At 48.8% G+C, this 18,120-nt stretch overlaps 6 protein-coding genes across 6 annotated transcripts; 4 read left to right on the forward strand and 2 right to left on the reverse strand.

Moving 5' to 3' along the window:
* Positions 1-701: 701 nt before the first annotated feature.
* On the forward strand, positions 702-2,552 carry AO090005000723 (uncharacterized protein; the record flags this gene model as incomplete). Its single annotated transcript, XM_023233963.1, has 2 exons — positions 702-806; positions 1,068-2,552. The coding sequence occupies 2 exons, from the start codon at positions 702-704 to the stop codon at positions 2,550-2,552; spliced, it is 1,590 nt and encodes a 529-aa protein (XP_023089081.1).
* A 1,571-nt stretch (positions 2,553-4,123) lies between these two features.
* On the reverse strand, positions 4,124-5,797 carry AO090005000722 (putative TBC domain protein; the record flags this gene model as incomplete). Its single annotated transcript, XM_023233964.1, has 2 exons — positions 4,124-5,109; positions 5,437-5,797. The coding sequence occupies 2 exons, from the start codon at positions 5,795-5,797 to the stop codon at positions 4,124-4,126; spliced, it is 1,347 nt and encodes a 448-aa protein (XP_023089080.1).
* A 2,325-nt stretch (positions 5,798-8,122) lies between these two features.
* Positions 8,123-9,569, reverse strand: AO090005000720 (Mo25 family protein; the record flags this gene model as incomplete). Its single annotated transcript, XM_001817702.1, has 5 exons — positions 8,123-8,362; positions 8,427-8,699; positions 8,758-9,233; positions 9,307-9,367; positions 9,462-9,569. 5 exons carry the CDS (start codon positions 9,567-9,569, stop codon positions 8,123-8,125), a joined length of 1,158 nt encoding a protein of 385 aa, XP_001817754.1.
* A 721-nt stretch (positions 9,570-10,290) lies between these two features.
* AO090005000719 (S-adenosylmethionine-dependent methyltransferase superfamily domain-containing protein) lies at positions 10,291-12,017 on the forward strand (the record flags this gene model as incomplete). Its single annotated transcript, XM_001817701.3, has 4 exons — positions 10,291-10,351; positions 10,495-10,902; positions 10,972-11,209; positions 11,267-12,017. 4 exons carry the CDS (start codon positions 10,291-10,293, stop codon positions 12,015-12,017), a joined length of 1,458 nt encoding a protein of 485 aa, XP_001817753.3.
* Positions 12,018-12,681: 664 nt separating this feature from the next.
* Positions 12,682-16,437, forward strand: AO090005000718 (AAA family ATPase SEC18; the record flags this gene model as incomplete). Its single annotated transcript, XM_023233965.1, has 3 exons — positions 12,682-12,686; positions 14,191-14,503; positions 14,554-16,437. 3 exons carry the CDS (start codon positions 12,682-12,684, stop codon positions 16,435-16,437), a joined length of 2,202 nt encoding a protein of 733 aa, XP_023089079.1.
* A 350-nt stretch (positions 16,438-16,787) lies between these two features.
* On the forward strand, positions 16,788-17,198 carry AO090005000717 (uncharacterized protein; the record flags this gene model as incomplete). Its single annotated transcript, XM_001817699.3, has 1 exon — positions 16,788-17,198. The coding sequence occupies one exon, from the start codon at positions 16,788-16,790 to the stop codon at positions 17,196-17,198; it is 411 nt and encodes a 136-aa protein (XP_001817751.3).
* Between the last annotated feature and the right edge of the window lie 922 nt (positions 17,199-18,120).

An 18,120-nucleotide genomic window follows, 5' to 3' on the forward strand; every position in this document is an offset into this window, starting at 1 on the left:
CTTTTGATTCTCAGTCTGTGCGGAAAATAAAATTGTCCCGTGTGTCTCATCAGTCAATCCCGGAATAGCAGTCGGATGTCTTACTTGCTCGTATACCGATATATCGTTCCTTGAATGGATAGGTAGATGTCTAGTACTAGACATTGGACAAGACACAACAGGTACCGGTTATATCTATCATGTCTGTCGGACCGACCCGCCCAGAAATCGATAGATGGTATGCATTGCTTACTTGCTTGCTTTGCTCGGAGAATTTGGCCCGAAGCCATTCGATTGGCGATAAGAACGCCTGGACTCGTCGTCATCAACAGCGCCAGTCCTACGCAATGATGCTCTAGTGGCCGGCGCCAGTCCGCTGATCCACTTCGTTCACTCTTTGGGACAAGGGTGTTATCCGCTTTGGGACACGTATCTACCTCCATCTAAGCTTCCTGCATATATAGATTCCTGTCCATATCAGTTTAGCATCGAATCTGTGCTCGATGAATTCGGCAAATCCTCGCTTCAGGCAGACACTTTACGCTCCTGAGGCACTCATGCTCTTTCCTCTTCGAGTTAGTGCCTTGCGGACACTTGTCCTGTTCTGGTAAGTGGCTGTTTTCCTCTTTTGGGGCGCTTCCCTCTTTGGGAGATCCGGGGGTTGTAAGTTATTATTCTTTTTCTTTTCTTCTCTTTCCTTTATTTTTTTTTTTATCATTAACATGGTTGATCACCTCCTTCTGGGTCCTCGACCTCTACTACTTGTACTGCCCCATTCTGCTCTTTCACATCCACTCCCTTTCTTTTGCCTTTCCGATATGCCTTTGGTATACTACGACTGCTCTTCCGTCTCCGCATCGCTCTTCCTACTCCTCATGCATTAATTGCGCAATGGGGCTGTAAACCCGGTCTCTCTGTGCTACTCTCTATGTATTATATAACACCTTCTCCACCGTGGATCATCACTGTTCCTTGGACCTGTCTTTGCTCGGACATCCCTCCGATCCTAATTGAGTATGCTACTCACATTGAAGCCGTCTTCTCAGAACGGGATCAAAGGCTCTCATGACTACGCTATCGTTCGTCAGTCTATTCCAACTCCTCGGTCCTCTCCGCCCTCCGCACCTGATCCCGCCGCGGCCATTGTAACATCCAAGAGACCCTCCGTGGACCACTCTATGGAATCTTCTCGTGGTGGCTTGCCACCTCCCTCGACTCTGGCATTGCCGCCGCCGGATGTTGGCTTCTCTTCCATGAATTCTGTGAATCAATCGCTGCCGCGCCCTGCGGCGCAACGGCAGAGCGCCGATGATACTAGCCAGTACTGGCATGCGAAGGCGGAGGAAGACCGGAGAAGGCAAGAGGAAGAACGGACCCACCAGGAATCGCTGCGTCTAGAGCAGCGGAAGATCGAACAGAGTATGCTTCGAGATTCCCTGCAAGCCGGCGTACCTCCTCATATGATTCCGCTCATCTTCGCGGGCATCAGCCAGAATGGCGTCCCCCAATCAGTCATAGAATGGGCCCAACAACATATGACACAGGCGCCTGCCGGTCCCCGTGCGCCACCACCTTCGGCACCGGCTCTATCTCATTCATCCCATCGGCGCAGCTTGCACGCCCGCGGAGAGTCTCGCTCCATTCCTCCTGGCCCTTATGCGGCTCCACCACCGCAACATGTCATACCTCCCCCGGGGATCCTCTTATCACAACCTCTTCCTCCTTCCGGGCCATCACCCGCTCCGCAGCCACTCGGCCGGTCTCCATTACCCAATGGACCAGCTGATCCCCGGGGTCCGCCTATGCCCCGACCCAACCCTGGTGAACCGCTAACTCAGCAGCAACCTCCGATCAACTTGAGCAATGTTCATTATGCTCCGGGGTCATCTATCCCACATGTTCAACATGGAGGGAGCAAGCCGGATAGCCACCACCGTCAATCTCCATCCCTGTATTTTCATCACTGGGTCCCTCCAAATCAGTCCCACCCGAATACGCCCTCTGGAAGGATCCGACAAGAATCGCCCTTCGCATCGCAAGTTTCTCGTCGCCCAGAGAATATAAGCTCCCCGGGACGGAAAAGAAAAGCTACCGGTCCTCACCAGCCGGCTCCTTTCCCGTCATCACGCCCTTCTGAAACAATTCCCGGTACTTATCAAGTCTCCCGACCAAGCTCCCCGGTTCCGCATGCCGACGTTTCGGTTCATAGCCGTCAGCACAGCGGCGCATCCGCCATGTATGAGCCCCGTGGCCTACAACAGTCAGGTTTTGAACGCGGTAGCCGAGCTGCGAGCCCAGCTCATCATGCGCAGAGTGTGATGCCTCCCACAGAAGACTCGGGTTTAAGGAAAGACTATAACCGAGTGGACGCTCCAGAACGTCGGGGCGAGGCGGCTCCAACGGAGAGTAGCGTGCAGTACCCACCTGCAGCGTCCCAACCACAGTATTCTTCCAGTATCGGGACTGCGCCCCCTGACTCGGATTTGGACAGCAGTCCCGGGCCCTCTCCGACTTCAGGGATAGCTCGGGCACCCACCCGGCCCGGTGACCATGGTGCTGCGCCCCCAAGGTAATCACCTGTGGGGTTGCACAAACAATTGTCTATTCTATACATGAACGACCATGTCGTCCCTCAGAGCAATTTATTGGTCGACGAAATAGATGACTTTACGAAGCAGCCTACCAAAAGCATGTTCTTGTTTTCAATCAGCTCCCCCTCTCTCAGAACCCGACTCTCCTTGATATTCTCTTTGTCCTCCACCAATCCATCCCACCTTCTACAGTGGTCCCACATGTATATCAATCACCCCTCCCGACTGGCTCGCGGAAGGCATCTATCTACATATGACATATTATCTCCTGTATTTACTGGATCAGTTACCAGCGCTTGACGTGCGGTGCTAGATGCTCAAGAAAGCAAGAAATAAAGAAATAAATCAATCAACGATATCAAACACAGAATTGGCCTTTCTAGAATCCTTCTAGAACCGAAGTCTCTAAATGTTTATGTAATAAATTCCTGAAACGTCCATAAGGCCCAAGCGTTTTTTACAAATACATACTACTCTACTCCGTACCTCAGGGGTGACACTACTTAATACTAGTTTCCTAGCTCCCCACCCTCTTCTGTATGCAAAACTGGTCATGTTATATTTTCATATTTTTCCCTTTTAATCCCCTCGATTCGGGCAACAAAAGAGAAGAATAGATACACAGTCAAATAGATATAGAATTGTTTAGACACACACCGTAGGAGACAAAAGGGAAGGGGTATCAGGGATAACAGTGTTCTTCTTGCTGTGACTTTGATATATAGGACAAAAAGAAAAGAAAAAGAAAAGATAGACAGACACAGAGAGACAGAGAAGGACAGATACAGACATCAATTGAGAAAACAGACAAACAACGAATGGTGGGACAAGTACGTGCTGTGCAGGGAATGTAATGTGAAGATGATAACATAATGACAAAATGAGGCTTGCAAACGAGTAGTACTGATAATGAAATTCGCAGTGTGGGAACGAGTTGTGTGTGTCACCGAAGACGAGGGTCTTGGTGTTGGTTTGAGTTGTGGGTTCAAATGAGCGAGAGACAAACAAGGGTCGATTGATCGACCGTGAAGGAGTGTTCTGGGTCGCGTGACGGATGATGTGTTGATTTGAATGTAGAGTCTCGCGGTATACTAGATTAAGTTTTTTGACGGGCTTTGTTGTATTAGGGAAAGGGACCGGGACGGGACTCGAGGGAGAGAATATATTAGGGGCGTAGTGTGATGGAGTGAGTCCCGTGTTGGAGGTGTAAAAGATGGTCCATGTCTTGTGTTTAGCTGTATAGTATGTGCATCCGGTCCCTGGTGTAGATTCGTACGACTTGAAAGTCGTGCTGAGTTCGTGATGTGAAACTGTATTAGGGTAAGAAGGCGTTCGTGGGCAAAAGAAGGTTGACTTTTGTCCGAGATCATAATAATCATGCGAGTTCAATCGTCCATCAATGGTTTCGAAGCTGGTATAGCCTCGAGATAATTATGTATTATAATGGAGGGCCGTAAAATAATATATGGAAGGTAGAAGGCATTTCTACCATGTCATCACATCACACGTCACGTCACAACATCATCGAAACCTTGAATGTTTCAAGCCCTGCCTTAGACAAGGGCCTTTTTACGACGGTGGACTTTCCATTCTGCCTTTGCGACACGCATGAATAATTCAACGTCCTTTATTGGAACCCAGCTGGTAAGCACCTTCATGGCGTTCTCAAAGTCCGATTCAAGGATAATTTCCCGCATGCCATCAATCAGAGCCGCCGATGTTGCATGGAGGACATCCAAACCCTTGCCAAAGGCACTTGCGCCGGGGCCCTCGGTCTTCACGCCTGGGCCAGCTGGATCCTCAGCGTCGCCAAGGAGCATAAAGACATCCCACACACGCAACTGGGCTGGGAATGGGATAGAGTAATTGAAGAGAGTGAGATACCAACGTGTACCGTACGCAGTAGGCGGGATTCCGAGTTCATTCAGCTTCATGGAGACCTCTCCTCCCTCCAGCCACCCCCGTTCAAAGTCAGCCAGAGCCTCCATCAGTCCTTCGAAGCCTGACCGGTATAGCTGCTCCAGTCCTCGTAGCTGCCATAGACGGACGAGCATGATAAAGGCGTGTTCCTCATCGTAGTAAGCAAGAAGGGTTGCAGCAAGGGCTGCCATGCCCTGAACATAGCCTGTATCTGGGAAATACAAAGACATCGCGTGCAGCACGCGGAATAGCAGGCGTTGGCCGCCACGATACCGCCGACGAAACATGATATGGCTAGTTATGGTCCTTGGGACATCGATATCGATTTGTACGTCGTCGGGTGACGATATTAACTGGTACTCATTGTAAGCGTCAATGAGCTCCTCCACCGTAGGACTATCACTGCGCTTTTTGGCGCTTGCCTCTAGAAAGGCGTACCAGGCAGTCGATCTCCATCGGTCAGGTATGCCTTTCCATGTCCGTTCAATAAGCTTGGAGCTCTTCGTGTCAAACTCGAATGTCATGCCACCGCCAGCTCTGCTACTCTTTGTCGGCCTCGCCATCTTCGTCCATTTGTCTTCCCTTCGCCACTCTCTCTTCCTGGCCGCACGCCTAGCAGCTGTGCTGACACTTCCTCCGTTGGCATCGACCGGGTGTGTGAGCATGTCGGCGGCCTCGTCTTTGAATCGGCGGTCGCGATTGTGAGGAAGATGATTTGTCGCTTGACGAAATCGTGAAGTTGACCGTCGCACTGGCGAGCTATATGCGCTCTGCGACGACGAAGGGCGGACTGCTGGGGCAGAAATCTTGCGGTTCGGAGACCGACCCGCAAATGAACGGTTACTCCCCAGTGCAGACGGAGGTCGAATGGAATGTTTCCGACGGGGGCTTTCTGAGGCGAGGAGCAGACTCGTAGATACTCGCTGAATCGGACTGGGCTCCGTACCATCATTGGAGTTGCTGGTAGGAGAGCGAATAAAACCATATCTATCCACGTCTCCCGCCTTGATATTGTGCCAATACTCAATTCCGCCAGCTAGCTCATTGGGTTCTTTCTTGATGCTCGGAGCAGGCTCAGGACCAACTGAGGACACTATGCTCTTGGTTTCCGTGCCAGACACACTGGCGCCTGAAAAGCGAGAAGTCGCCTCACTTGTTTGACCTGCCTCTTCCCAGAGCACACCGTTCTCCACAGCTAGGGCTCTCGCTACTTCCGAGTCTGTCACATTCTCATCGCCTTTTTCATACATTAGCCTGACCCGACGCGACAGCATATCCTCGTCTGCGGAAATAACTCTGCTGGGCATAGCGCTTCGCCTAACACGAAGCGATGGTGGCAGTTTGGAACGCCTTACAGGGGCTTCTAAAAGTTCCGCCTCCGTCCCATTCTGCTCTGTTGGAGCAGTGGATGTAGGTGTCGGGTCCTTCTCGTTGTCTTCCTGCCTATTTTGTGACTCCTGGGTGTCTTCTTGGTCGTCATTTTGGTCTAGCTGCCTCAACCGTTGCTTTGTTTCCTCCTTAATGAGACTCCCGCGCTTAGAAAACCTCATAGACTGTGGCGCAAGGCCGTCGAAAGACGTATTGGGTATATCCAATGACAGTCCATTGAAGGGAGCTTCTATGGGAGGAACAGGTGGTGGCGAGTCCGAATCTCTTTCCAACTCCGTAGACTTCTTGCCCCATAGTCCACTAAATTTACGTTCCGACCACCGAGAACCAGGGCGCGACCCCGGCCGAGACCCCGGCCGAGAGTTAGGACGAGATCCAGCGTCATTAACGACGATGTTAGGAATGGAGCGCAATGAGCGCAGGCTGACGACTGATTTCGCAGCATCTGGCTCTAGCATCCTTCCGTCTTTCGTTTGCGGCCGTTCATTCCTATGCGACGAGAGTGGAGGGCGTGATGGGTCTCCGGGATAACTCGACTGTACGTTAACTGCAAGTGATTTCTTTCCGGAGCACAATGGGTAATCGACTGGGGTAGGCAACGAAGCAGATCTGACAGCCAAGGGGGCTTCTGCGGCGACGGTTTCTTCGTAAGGAACGGCGTGAATCATTGAGCTAGACTCTGACATCACGGCGCCAGGTAACGAAGCGGATCGCTTATCCTCCACCATTATCCTGGCATGACTTGCTCTGTATTTAACCTCGTGACCACATTGACTTCTGGACTCTTTCCCTTCAACTTCTGTCCTGGGAAGGCGGACGGGGGACGAACGGTTGGTTTTCAAGGGAGGGAGGCAGGCGGGGGGGTCGCTTGAAGGAGGCGAAGGAATGGACTATTCCGCGAAGAATCCCGCGCCGGAGATCACCGTTGGCAGTTCAATGGAGTGGTCAAGAAAGTATAGAGGAACGACACTAGTGAAAGTACATATCTTGCGTTGTTGAACATGACCGCCCCCCCCCGACGAGATTAATTTCCCAATAGGAGACAGAGAGAGGAGTTTTGAATTGGGTCGCAATTGAGCGGCGGCTCCTCCTTGATTTTACTTGGCGCGAATGAAAGGACAAGCTTTCCTCGTAACCCTAACTACCCTGGGAAAGGATCGGAAATCATCTCCAAAATTCAGGAACGGGAGTAAGGACTGAGCAATGTTTACCTCGGATCAATGAGATCCCATGTCCCTGCCCTGATTCCAAATCATATATAATGAGCTGAAGCGCTGTCTCTCGTTAAAGCGCAAGAAGCCTTCAAGCAGGGATCGCAAAGGGGGGGCTTTTGCGCTCCACACGGGAAGGTTTCCAGATACTAGACTTAATTTTAGGCCACGCAGTTGTGGATCTGGTCATAGTTCTGTGTTGCAGACTTGCGGATATTATTTATAATAATAGAAGTGGTTGTCGTGGGAGACATTCAACGGATATCCACTTTTCGTGAAGGATTCTTGCGTGGCATTTGAGCGACAAAGAAAAGATATAGAAATAAAAAAAAAATATATTTAAAAACTGGAGAATAAAAAATATAACCAACAATCAAAGAACCAAATCTACGGTACGGTACGGTCCCAAGTCATGTTTCTTTTCTTTTCTTTTTCTCTCTCTTTTCCCTTACCCCTTTCGTACTGCATGGAAATGTTGATCAACTCGGTTGGGAACCCAATATGGTCGAATGGCAACAAATGAACTTCACACAAACTATGTTGGGTATTATCCCTTGTTCGTGTGGCTTCAGAATGAAAGAGTTCAAATCCCTAACTATTGCAAATCAACAATCAATTCCTCACTGTCACCTGCTTCTTCCCTTGTTGACGCTGATCCACTCCTGGGACTATGAGTATTTACATCCGATATAAATGCAAGGTTTGGATACCTGCCCTGTTTTCTTTTCGACTAATGCAATTCTTTTCTTTTTGCTTCTTCGTCGTTTGTTTTCTATTCCCGTGTCATCTCTATAAGTTCTGATTGCTAAAAACGCCCAGAGTACTAACGTCATCACTTCCACCCAAATCGCCAATAATACTGCAACTCTATGAAGACCAGGTACCAGCAGGCCATCATGCGAACGGGGAAGATGCAGAATGTACAGGCCAGCGTACATTGTCCTGCTGCACCTGAAACCCCAAGTGGTAGTCAAAGACGAGGTGCAGAAGAAATGAATGCAAAGGAAAGCTCAACTCGTAGTCACATTGCGACTAAGCCACAGTGGCCGTGTTGACACCCGGCCGAGATGGCTCGCGTGCCGAGCGTGTCGGATCAATAGGTTCTTTGGGTAAAAGTTCAATTTGGCGGACCAAGAAGCTTTTCTCATCAGTAAACTGATCATCATCGGTGCGATCCTCCAAGAATCTAGGCAAGAATTTCAGGAGCCGGTCTCGATTGTTGATCAGAATGCGTTGCACCGCCACAGACTTATTCGGATTTGCGACAAACACCTGAACCCATTCATTCCCCATCAGAATACCGCCACTCAAATGATCAAAATTACTAGTCACATACCTTAAACACGTGGAACCCCTCATATTGAACCATTTTTCGGTCGTCTCGTAGCAACTTCATGCAAAGCTTGAGATTTTCCCCGCTCTCAACGTACGCCATCATCACATTATAGTTGGCACGGTCCAGCAGAATTTCCCCAAGTAGTTTGATGCTCTGTCGTTTGGTGACGTACGAGTCAGACTGAACGAGTACACTGTTGAATTGGTCGAAGAATCTGTCAAAATTCGTTGCCAAATACCCCGTTACTAAGGATTTGTGTCGAGTCAAAATCTCCTGTAGTGATTGTTATCACACTGCGACTAGGGTAGACATGGAGAAAAGAGTGATTTACTCTGAAAGTTGTGAAAGCATCCGCACTTAACTCAAAAGTCCCTCTATCTATCCAGTGGAAAAAATTCCAGAAAATCCCATTCCCGGTTTGTGGAACACCGGGCTGGACTTCGCCGAGTCTGATGGCCGGCTCCCCGTCTTCTGACTGGTCATATAGGATGATCGCCGCAATGACGTCGAATTTTAACGCTTCTCTCAGGATGGTGCCGCACGGCATTGCGCTTTGACTATGTTCGTAGCCCTTGCATAGCTCGATAATGACCTCTGGTCGGTTGTGGACAATATAGGAAATAACTGGCGGATCGGCCTGGTTTGAATTACCGGGCTTGAAACGGAGAATATGCGAAAATATGGTCTGGGTATCCTTTCGGGCTTCAAAGGGTAGAATATAGAGGCTTCTCGCAAGTTCGTATAGCAAATCTTCTTGGAGAGTAGCCTGAACCAACGCGTGCACTTGCTCGGGAGACACTTCGATTTCTGTCGGCAGCTTTCATTAGCGAGTTCCAATCTACTTCGGGGCAATTATTGCTGCGTTCTCCGACAAACTTACCTTGAGTTCCCTGAACAATCAATTTCATCTGGCTAAGTTGTTTAGCCAGCTCATCTTCCACCTATTCGGTATGGAGCGTCAGTGAGTTTAGGGTCATGTTCACAATCTATTAGAAATGAACACATTGAGGTAGAATAGAATGATAATTAGCCAACCTTAGCAGCAGTGGGTGAAGCTTCACGAAGCCTCACCAACTGATCCTTGATTGATCGGACAATATCAGAAGGATGTCGGGATCGGCCGCGATTGAAGAAGAAGGCCATTCTTAGAGCAGAGGGGCTAGCTCTCTGGATGAAAGTGAAGGATAGCAATCGACTAGCGCATGCAAGAAAGGTAGGTCAACAGAATTGAGAGCCCTAATTAACAGGTCTTGATCTCAAAAGTCCCAAAGTCTCTCTTGTTGTCGATGACGGATTTCTTGTGTTTACGGAGGGGAGAGGCAGCAAGGCGGTGATAGGTGATATTGTTGGCGGGGGAGCTGAAAGCCTCAGGCGTTTATCGCAGATCTGGGCCCTCGGTCATGTGGATAAACAAAGTACCAAACTCTCCGGGCGGGGCAACCAATTTGCCTTTTTTTTTTTTTTTTTTTTTTTTTTTTGGGTAAGGAGGGGTCTTGGGTTTCCTCTTTGACAAAATCATGTCCTTTTGCTGAAATCTTCTCAGAACATAAACCTCCTCAGTAGCAGTTTTTACTGCAGTTTTTACAGGATTCAATAACCAATTAGAATTTGTGGTTCTATAGCTTCAATTGAACTTTGTGGTTTACAATTCTCACCAATTTTTCAGTCTGCCTACCCCGCAATTGTCGCCATGTCGGTTTCAATTCCCTCTGACCGTCCCCCAAAGGATGATGATTCCTGCTCTACACATTCTGAGGACTCTGACATTAGCAATGAAGAAGGATGGGAGGACGTTGAGCCCGACGACGAGACCCAGCCAGTGGTCGGCCTGTTCTCCGAGAAAGTTTATCCCGATGTGCTTTCAATGCTACAGGAGACCAAAGACAAGTACAACTTTGACCTGCGAAGAATACAAAAAGAGCTCGGTGTGTACCTAATAGATTGAATTGGTTTATACCGTTTGAGTATTTCTTCCGCTGCTCAGGCCCGGTTGATCTATGTTTGAACGATCACAAAAGGTTTATAGGCTAACCTTTTGTCCTCTCTTCTTCGTTGCTTGCGCTTTCAGATCTAGATTTCCTGGGTACTATCAAGCTGGTGAACTATATTCGCTCTCAAGTTAAAGCTGGAAATCTGTCTCCTGACGTGTCTTCCAAATCCAACTTCGAAGACGAGGTCTACCTGAAGCCCGTGCTCGAGGATGATGCTCTTCTGTATAGCTTGGACGACATCGAAGACCAAGACCCGGAGGTTCCAGGTGGTACTGAGGCAGAAAGGCGTGTAACCGAACTCCAAGAAGACTTGGAACGTCTACAGAGCCAGTTCTCTGAATACAGGATTGCCGTCCAGAAGTCGATGGAAGAGCAGTTGTCAAAGGAGGATGAAAAGCTTATCTCGGCTGCTTCCTCGGCCCAAAAATCTACTAGCAAAGCCGAAGCAATTGATTCAGACTACTTCTCATCCTATTCTTACAATGGTATGTTGGCCCTACCCATCGTGCAAATATTCAATAAATACGCTTGCTGACAGGATACTTCTCTCAAAGGCATTCACGAATCTATGCTGAAAGACGCTATTCGTACTGATGGCTACCGCGACTTTATCTATGAGAACAAGCATCTGTTCAAGGATAAGGTTGTTCTGGACGTTGGATGCGGCACAGGAATCCTGTCAATGTTCTGCGCCAAAGCAGGTGCCCGGAAAGTCATTTCGGTGGACAACTCGAACATCATTGATAGAGCAAAGGAGATCATTCACGAGAATGGCTTTGGGGATGTTATAACGTACGTACTTCTAGTACTCGTTCGCTAACGCCTTGTTACTAACGCTTTGGCTTTCAGATGCATCCGTGGCAAGATTGAAGAAGTCACTCTGCCCGTTCCTCAGGTCGATATCATCGTGTCTGAATGGATGGGTTATTGTCTTCTGTTTGAAGCCATGTTTGATTCCGTCATCTTTGCTAGAGACCGTTATCTGGCACCCGGAGGATTGATGGTCCCGTCGCATGCTACACTGCGTATTGCTCCCTTTGCCGACCCTGACTTCATTGACTCCCATATCTCGTTTTGGAATGATGTCTACGGTTTCAACATGCGGAGCATGCTCACGGGTATCTACGATGAAGCGCTTGTCCGTAGCGTGCAACCATCAACTATCCCCGGAGACTCTTCCGTCTTCTTACCACTCCCACTGCATACAATCACTGTCGATGAACTGTCTTTCTTGAAGGAGTTCCAGGTTACCTTGAATGAGGACGTTGACTCGCTTGATGGCTGGGCTATCTGGTTTGACATATTCTTCATGCCGTCCAGAGATTCCCCTATTTCGGACGATGCCATCCCTTCGGAGATGCAAAAGAAGGGCTTTGTTGCTTTCACTACTGGCCCTGATGGCCCAGAAACTCATTGGCAACAAGGTATCCTCCTCATCGACCACGGAAAGAAGAGTGCCCTGCCCTTGAAGAAAGGCCAGACGATTACGGGAAAAGTTGGCTACCAAAAGAAATCAAAGGAATCACGGTCTCTGGACATCTCCATCGAATGGAATGTTCAAGAGGGCGAAAAGGGCTCCCAGGAATGGAGTTTGCAGTGAGGGACTTTGACCAAAAAGTTTTGCTCGCCTTTTGGCCTAATTCGTTCTTTCTGCTACTATAAAGCATATAGAAAGTCTCATTTGATAGACAGCTGTTAGAAAAGTAATCCAATCATTCATATGCCATTTGGCGGGTATCGCAAGTGTAGGATGCAATGATCGGGAAAGAAGAAGGAAAAGAACCTCCAGTCCGAATCTTCATCTGTGCCTTGTGTCGTATGTTTCTCGATGCGTGCGTCTGTTATGGTCACTCTGACTACGGCTGCGATCAGGATGGTGACGACGACGATGGTGACGACGGTACGAATGCCCATCCGAATGAGACTTTGTCTTACGCGAGCGATCTCGGCTTGTGTCACGGCCATGGCGATGATGACGATTTGCTCTTCGATCTCCATCCTGTGAAGCATCGAGCTGAAAATTGTCAAGACTATCTGATGATCTTGACCTTCGCCTGCGATGGCGTGACCTATGTTTCTCTTCCAATTTAAAAGCTTCCAATTCTCGCCTCCTTTCTTGATCCCACTTTCTCCTTTCTTGCTCAACCGACTTTAGCTGGCGAACACCTTTCTTCATCGCCGCAAGTGGATCGTTGGCATCTATCCGAGCCTTTTCCCTTTCCCTTCTCATAGGATCCTCATTCCCCCAGACATCTTTCCCAGAAATGGAGTCTGGAGCCATGGCTTCTATTCCTGAAGCTGAATACCAAGGTTTCTGGCCGACAGATTGACGGAACCCCGCCGCATTCGAGAAGCGCATTGTGTACTGGTCTTCATATGCCTTTTTCCTCTCGGCTGATTCTTTTTCGGCTTCTGGGTTCTTCTCCGTATGTTTTTGTGACGGTTGGGAAGGGAACAGGTCAATATGGCCAGCACTATCGTAAAGCGGCGCATCACTAGATCGAGCGGAAGCAAGTTCCTCTCGTTTCGCCAGCGCAGTCTGTGCATCCTCTCGAGCAAATCGAATATCGCGGTCCGTGTCATTTTCACCAGCTAAACGTCTTCTCTTTCTAAACCTTACAGTGTCCTCTGCATGACTCTTTCTATCATGTCGGGAGATTGGCGACGGAGATCGTGGGGGAGGTGGCGGGGTGGATGGTTGTTCGCCACGGAGTATTTGTATTCTTCGTTCGGCATCAACTTCTTGCATACGACGCTCCTGTTCCTCTTCTCGGGCCTGCGCCTGCGCCTCATCGCGACGCACGCGGGCAATGTTCTCTGGGTTGTAGACGTTCCATGACTTCTTACCTAGTAGGTGACTGGACGCAGTTAGCACAAAAGAGCAAGATAGTAAGGATAATACTGACAGAGGCATCTCGAGTGAAATTAATAGAATACTACTCGTTATTGAACTTCCGTAGCATGTGAGAAGCCGTTGTTGATCGCAGAAACAGCGATAAGGAAGGCGGAGAGGAACCATCGGCAGAAACGGAGGTTGGCGGGCCGATAGAGCCAATGAGAACCAAGGAGGTACGGAGCTCAGCCTCTATGATAGAGTCCAGCCTGTCCCCATGCTTTGTCCCGCCGCCACTTCTCTTCATCCCACTATTATCTCCCCTAATTATCTTAATTGAAGTACTCGCGACCTAAGACCTACATACTCTGGTGGTCAGATTAGTATCTTTGTCTCCCTTTGACGTGAAAGCTGCCGGCAGCGTTAACCTGTGTGCTTATAAGAGCTTCACTTCATAATATCTCACTATCTGACGGTCATCACATCTCGTTATACGTGCTTCGCTCTTTCACTAGTCTATTCACGATCATATGAAGCAAGATGTTCAACCGCAATAACTTTTCTATGCCTTTCGGCTCCCGGCCCTCTCGCGAAGACGGTCATTCAAGCCCCAGCCCGGGCCAGGGACCTCCTCCATATCCACGAAGAGAATACAACACTAACCCTGCGCCTACGGGTGGTGTAGGGTATGAATACCGCCCTCATCCGCCCGACTATGACACTGTAATGACTGACGCTTATAATATATCAAGGGGATATGGAGCACCGATGGGAAGGCCTAGTCAACCGCCACAAATGCCCCCGAGAGCCCCCGTTGGGGGAAGCTCAGGGAGAACCTGGACCTTGCGCCCCGCGAAGAGCCCCGATAACAATTACACCTTTGGTAACTTGTAAGTTCAGCTCCAAAGCTTTCGAGGGACGGGTGGTTGACGTGGTCTAGAGTTGCAGTTTCGCCGCAGGATTTCCCGCCCACCCGCGATGGACTCGACCTTTTCCTTCTTGTAAACGATCTTTATGTATTTTCCGCGCGCCCATATGATGGCTTCCCGCCGGGTCACATCAGCATGTCGGACCCTCAGCGGACGTGGGCTGGAGTTGCATTCACAGACTCTGTCAACGTACAGATTTACGATCCGTTCAGTCAAGGCGGGCAGGCTTATATCGGTTCCACGGACATTGAAATAGGTTTCGCCGGCAAGAAGAGGGTCGAAACTCCTTATGACCAAGACGAGTTGGGTAGTGTTGTGGTCAAGGTAGCTCCTCAGTAATTTCGAACTAAATTGCGGTAGGCTAACTAAGACAGAATTTTGAAAACCAAATATTTGCCCCGGGTCAGAAGATTTTGATGGACCATAGAAGCATTCCTCTTATACTAACGGTTAAAACCGTCCAACGTGTCGATTTGAGTTCCGAGAAAGCTGATCTCTCCAGCGGTCAAGTGGAGACCGATCCCAGCGCCAGGGGAATACTCACGAGGCATTCTCAGATCAATTTTTTCAAGGATGCTCGCACTGGAATCAATTTGAAAGCGTCGAACCGTCGGCCAGCGGCGAACTCTATTATCCAGCCCGACTTCAAATTCGAGAACATGGGTATTGGAGGTCTTGATGCAGAGTTTAGCACAATCTTTCGTCGTGCATTTGCGTCTCGCATTTTCCCCCCAGGCTTAGTTGAGAAGCTTGGTATCCAGCATGTAAAGGGTATGCTGCTTTATGGCCCTCCAGGAACTGGTAAAACGTTGATTGCCCGGCAAATTGGCAAGATGTTAAACGCAAGGGAACCAAAGATCATCAACGGTCCTGAAGTGCTGAATAAATACGTTGGCCAGTCAGAGGAAAACATTCGAAAGCTTTTTGCAGATGCAGAAGCTGAGTACAAAGAGAAAGGCGAGGAAAGTGGGCTTCACATCATCATTTTCGATGAGCTGGATGCTGTGTGTAAGCAGCGTGGCAGCGGAGCAGGCGGTGGCACGGGCGTAGGTGATAGTGTGGTGAACCAACTGCTATCAAAGCTCGATGGTGTCGACCAACTCAACAACATCCTCCTTATTGGTATGACCAACAGGAAGGATATGATCGATGATGCGCTATTGCGACCTGGTCGTCTTGAGGTCCATATGGAAATCTCACTCCCTGATGAGAAGGGCCGAGCTCAGATTCTCAAGATTCATACCCAGAAGATGAGGGACAACAACGTGATGGATGTGGATGTGAATCTATCCGAGCTAGCACTGATGACCAAGAACTTTTCGGGTGCCGAGATTGCAGGTCTTGTCAAATCCGCATCTTCATTCGCCTTTTCCCGCCATGTCAAGGTTGGAACAATGGCCGGTATTAGCGATGACGTGGTTAACATGAAAGTCAACCGAGGTGACTTCCACAATGCTCTTGACGAAGTTAAACCTGCGTTTGGTGTATCAGAGGAGGAACTTTCGAGCCGTATTCAGTACGGCATTATCCATTACTCCGATCAGATTAACGAAATCTTAAGAGAGGGTCAGCTCTTTGTGAAGCAAGTTGGGGAATCGACGCCTTTGTTCTCCGTCTTGTTGCATGGTCCAACTGCATCAGGAAAGACTGCGCTCGCAGCCCGGATTGCCATTGACTCTGGTTTCCCCTTCATCAAGCTGATCAGCCCTGAAGATATGGTCGGCTTTAGCGAAATGGCCAAGGTTCAATATATCAGCAAGATATTCGATGACGCCTACAAGAGTCGTACCAGTGTGGTCGTCGTCGATAACATTGAAAGAATCATTGATTGGGTCCCAATCGGACCTCGGTTTAGCAATACTGTTTTGCAGACATTAATGGTCTTTTTGAGAAAGCAGCCGACCAAGGAGCGGCGATTGCTGGTTCTAGCAACTACAACCCAGAGAGCTGTCCTGAAGCAGCTGGATGTGTACAACTCATTCAATTCTGATATCATGGTCCCGAATGTCATGACGTGTGCCGAGTTAGAGTACATCATGAAACAGTCGGAGACGTTTAATGACCAGGAAATTGCCCAGGTGTTAGGAGCAATTGGGGGTATCGACCAGGCTGATAAGGCCCCTCAAGAAAAAGTCATCGGTGTCGGTGTCAAAAAAGTGCTGTTGGGCATTGAGACAGCCAGGCAGGATGCTGACAAGGTTGAACGGTTCGTGCGTGTTATTGATAGGGCCATCGAAGAAGAGAGGAGTTTCGACTAGGGCCCTCTCTTTCTCTCACATGGCTTATTTCCAGATAAAGTGGAGATCCTTTTAGTTGTTGGATACCCAAGTATCTGCCTGCATAAGTAGTAGAATGGTATTAGTACCTGGCGAGATTGGCAAGGAAACGAAGTACCTTAATATAATGTTAGTCTTACTGTGTTCCCGCGTAATGGTGTTCCATACATTCACTCGCCATCAGCTGGAGCTCAAACATCACCCAAACAAACGAACGAGCCACACATTCCTCTCTTTTACCGTAAACCCGTCTAAAGTCAACATCATCTTGCCACACAAGACAAGACTATAGCTCTGACAAGACAAGGCTTAAGGTAACCGAAACCGTCGCCATGCCTTCCCGTTACACGCCAAAGCGCATCCTTAAGAAACAGTTCTCCCAGCAGGAACACAGTCTCCTGGAAGATTGGGCGCCCGGAAACCGAAACAAGTATCGCAACGTGGAACTTGACGCCCCCGTCTTAACGGAGCATCAGGCCCCGAGCTCGGAACTTGTTAACCAAGGAGGGTATACAGCGCCGAACGGAACTCATCTCTCCGACCACGACCTAACTGAATTGTCAAATGGCATTGAAGATTCGGAGTCAATGTGTGTTATATACTTTCAGCCTTGCTTCATTGAGGATCCCTGGAAGGATCTCCCATCTGTGAAGATGGAATTCACTACGCGCTTTTGGTCAGTCCTTCTCTTGCAGCCACGCGTCCCTGTTGCTTCTTTACTTGTTGCACATCGCAAGACTTGAGTAGATTCAAAGCTAATTGAGGCATCAGACTCAGGTTCTATAACGCAATCGTGTCTGTGCCTGCTTAGTTTGGGGCCACTCGAGTTACTCTCGTTTCATCGTTGCTGGAGGGAATATCATATTGAGGAGTAACTTATACAAGGATTGAACTGCGTGGTTCTTGCAACAGATGCCGCTACCTGAGAATGGAACGTACACCCTCCTTGTGGAGATTACTGATCATCAGTAGTAGAGCACGCGTGGTTGGGCAGATAGGGCACTCATTTTAATGCGACACAGTGCCTGCACTTGTTTCTACATATTTACGATAAAACCTTGAAATTCTCCGGCAATGCCAAAGAATTTGCCAGCCTAAGATTTTACTTCGCTTATGATTTTTTGAGGGGGACTAGCTGTGGTGGACTTTCTCCTGACATCCAAAACTGGGAACCTAGCCTTTGCCCCATTCTGAAACACTGTTGATGCAAGATCGCGAATTACTGCTCACACTAGTAAAATAAAAGCAAAGTAAGAGGTCCTTATGGAATGACCCCTCTCTGTATCCATCTTCTTCTCTTCCTTTTCATCCTTTTATTCTGTTATCGTGAACAATATCCGTGTTCTGATTGCCCGGGGTGCGTCGTCAGGGGTACGCACGATATTCTTTAATCAATCTTTGGATACGCTGATTTGATTGGAGCCTGACGGCTAAGGTATGAACCCTATTTCTCTTCTTGTTCAGAACATCCTACCTGCATGGTTTTTTCTTAACACACCCACACACCCACACAACAGCCAGCCGTGACTACAACGTACCCTCCTCAATTGAGATACTTTCACTTACATAGGGAAGGTGTTACCCTCTTCGAGTTAGTACGGAACACGAAGTTTGAACCCCTGCGAACTACTTGTTGTATACAACTAACTACTACCCGCTGATTAC

The sequence above is a fragment of the Aspergillus oryzae genome, chromosome 1 (genome assembly GCF_000184455.2).
Source record: "Aspergillus oryzae RIB40 DNA, chromosome 1".
Classification (NCBI taxonomy): Eukaryota; Fungi; Ascomycota; class Eurotiomycetes; order Eurotiales; family Aspergillaceae; genus Aspergillus; species Aspergillus oryzae.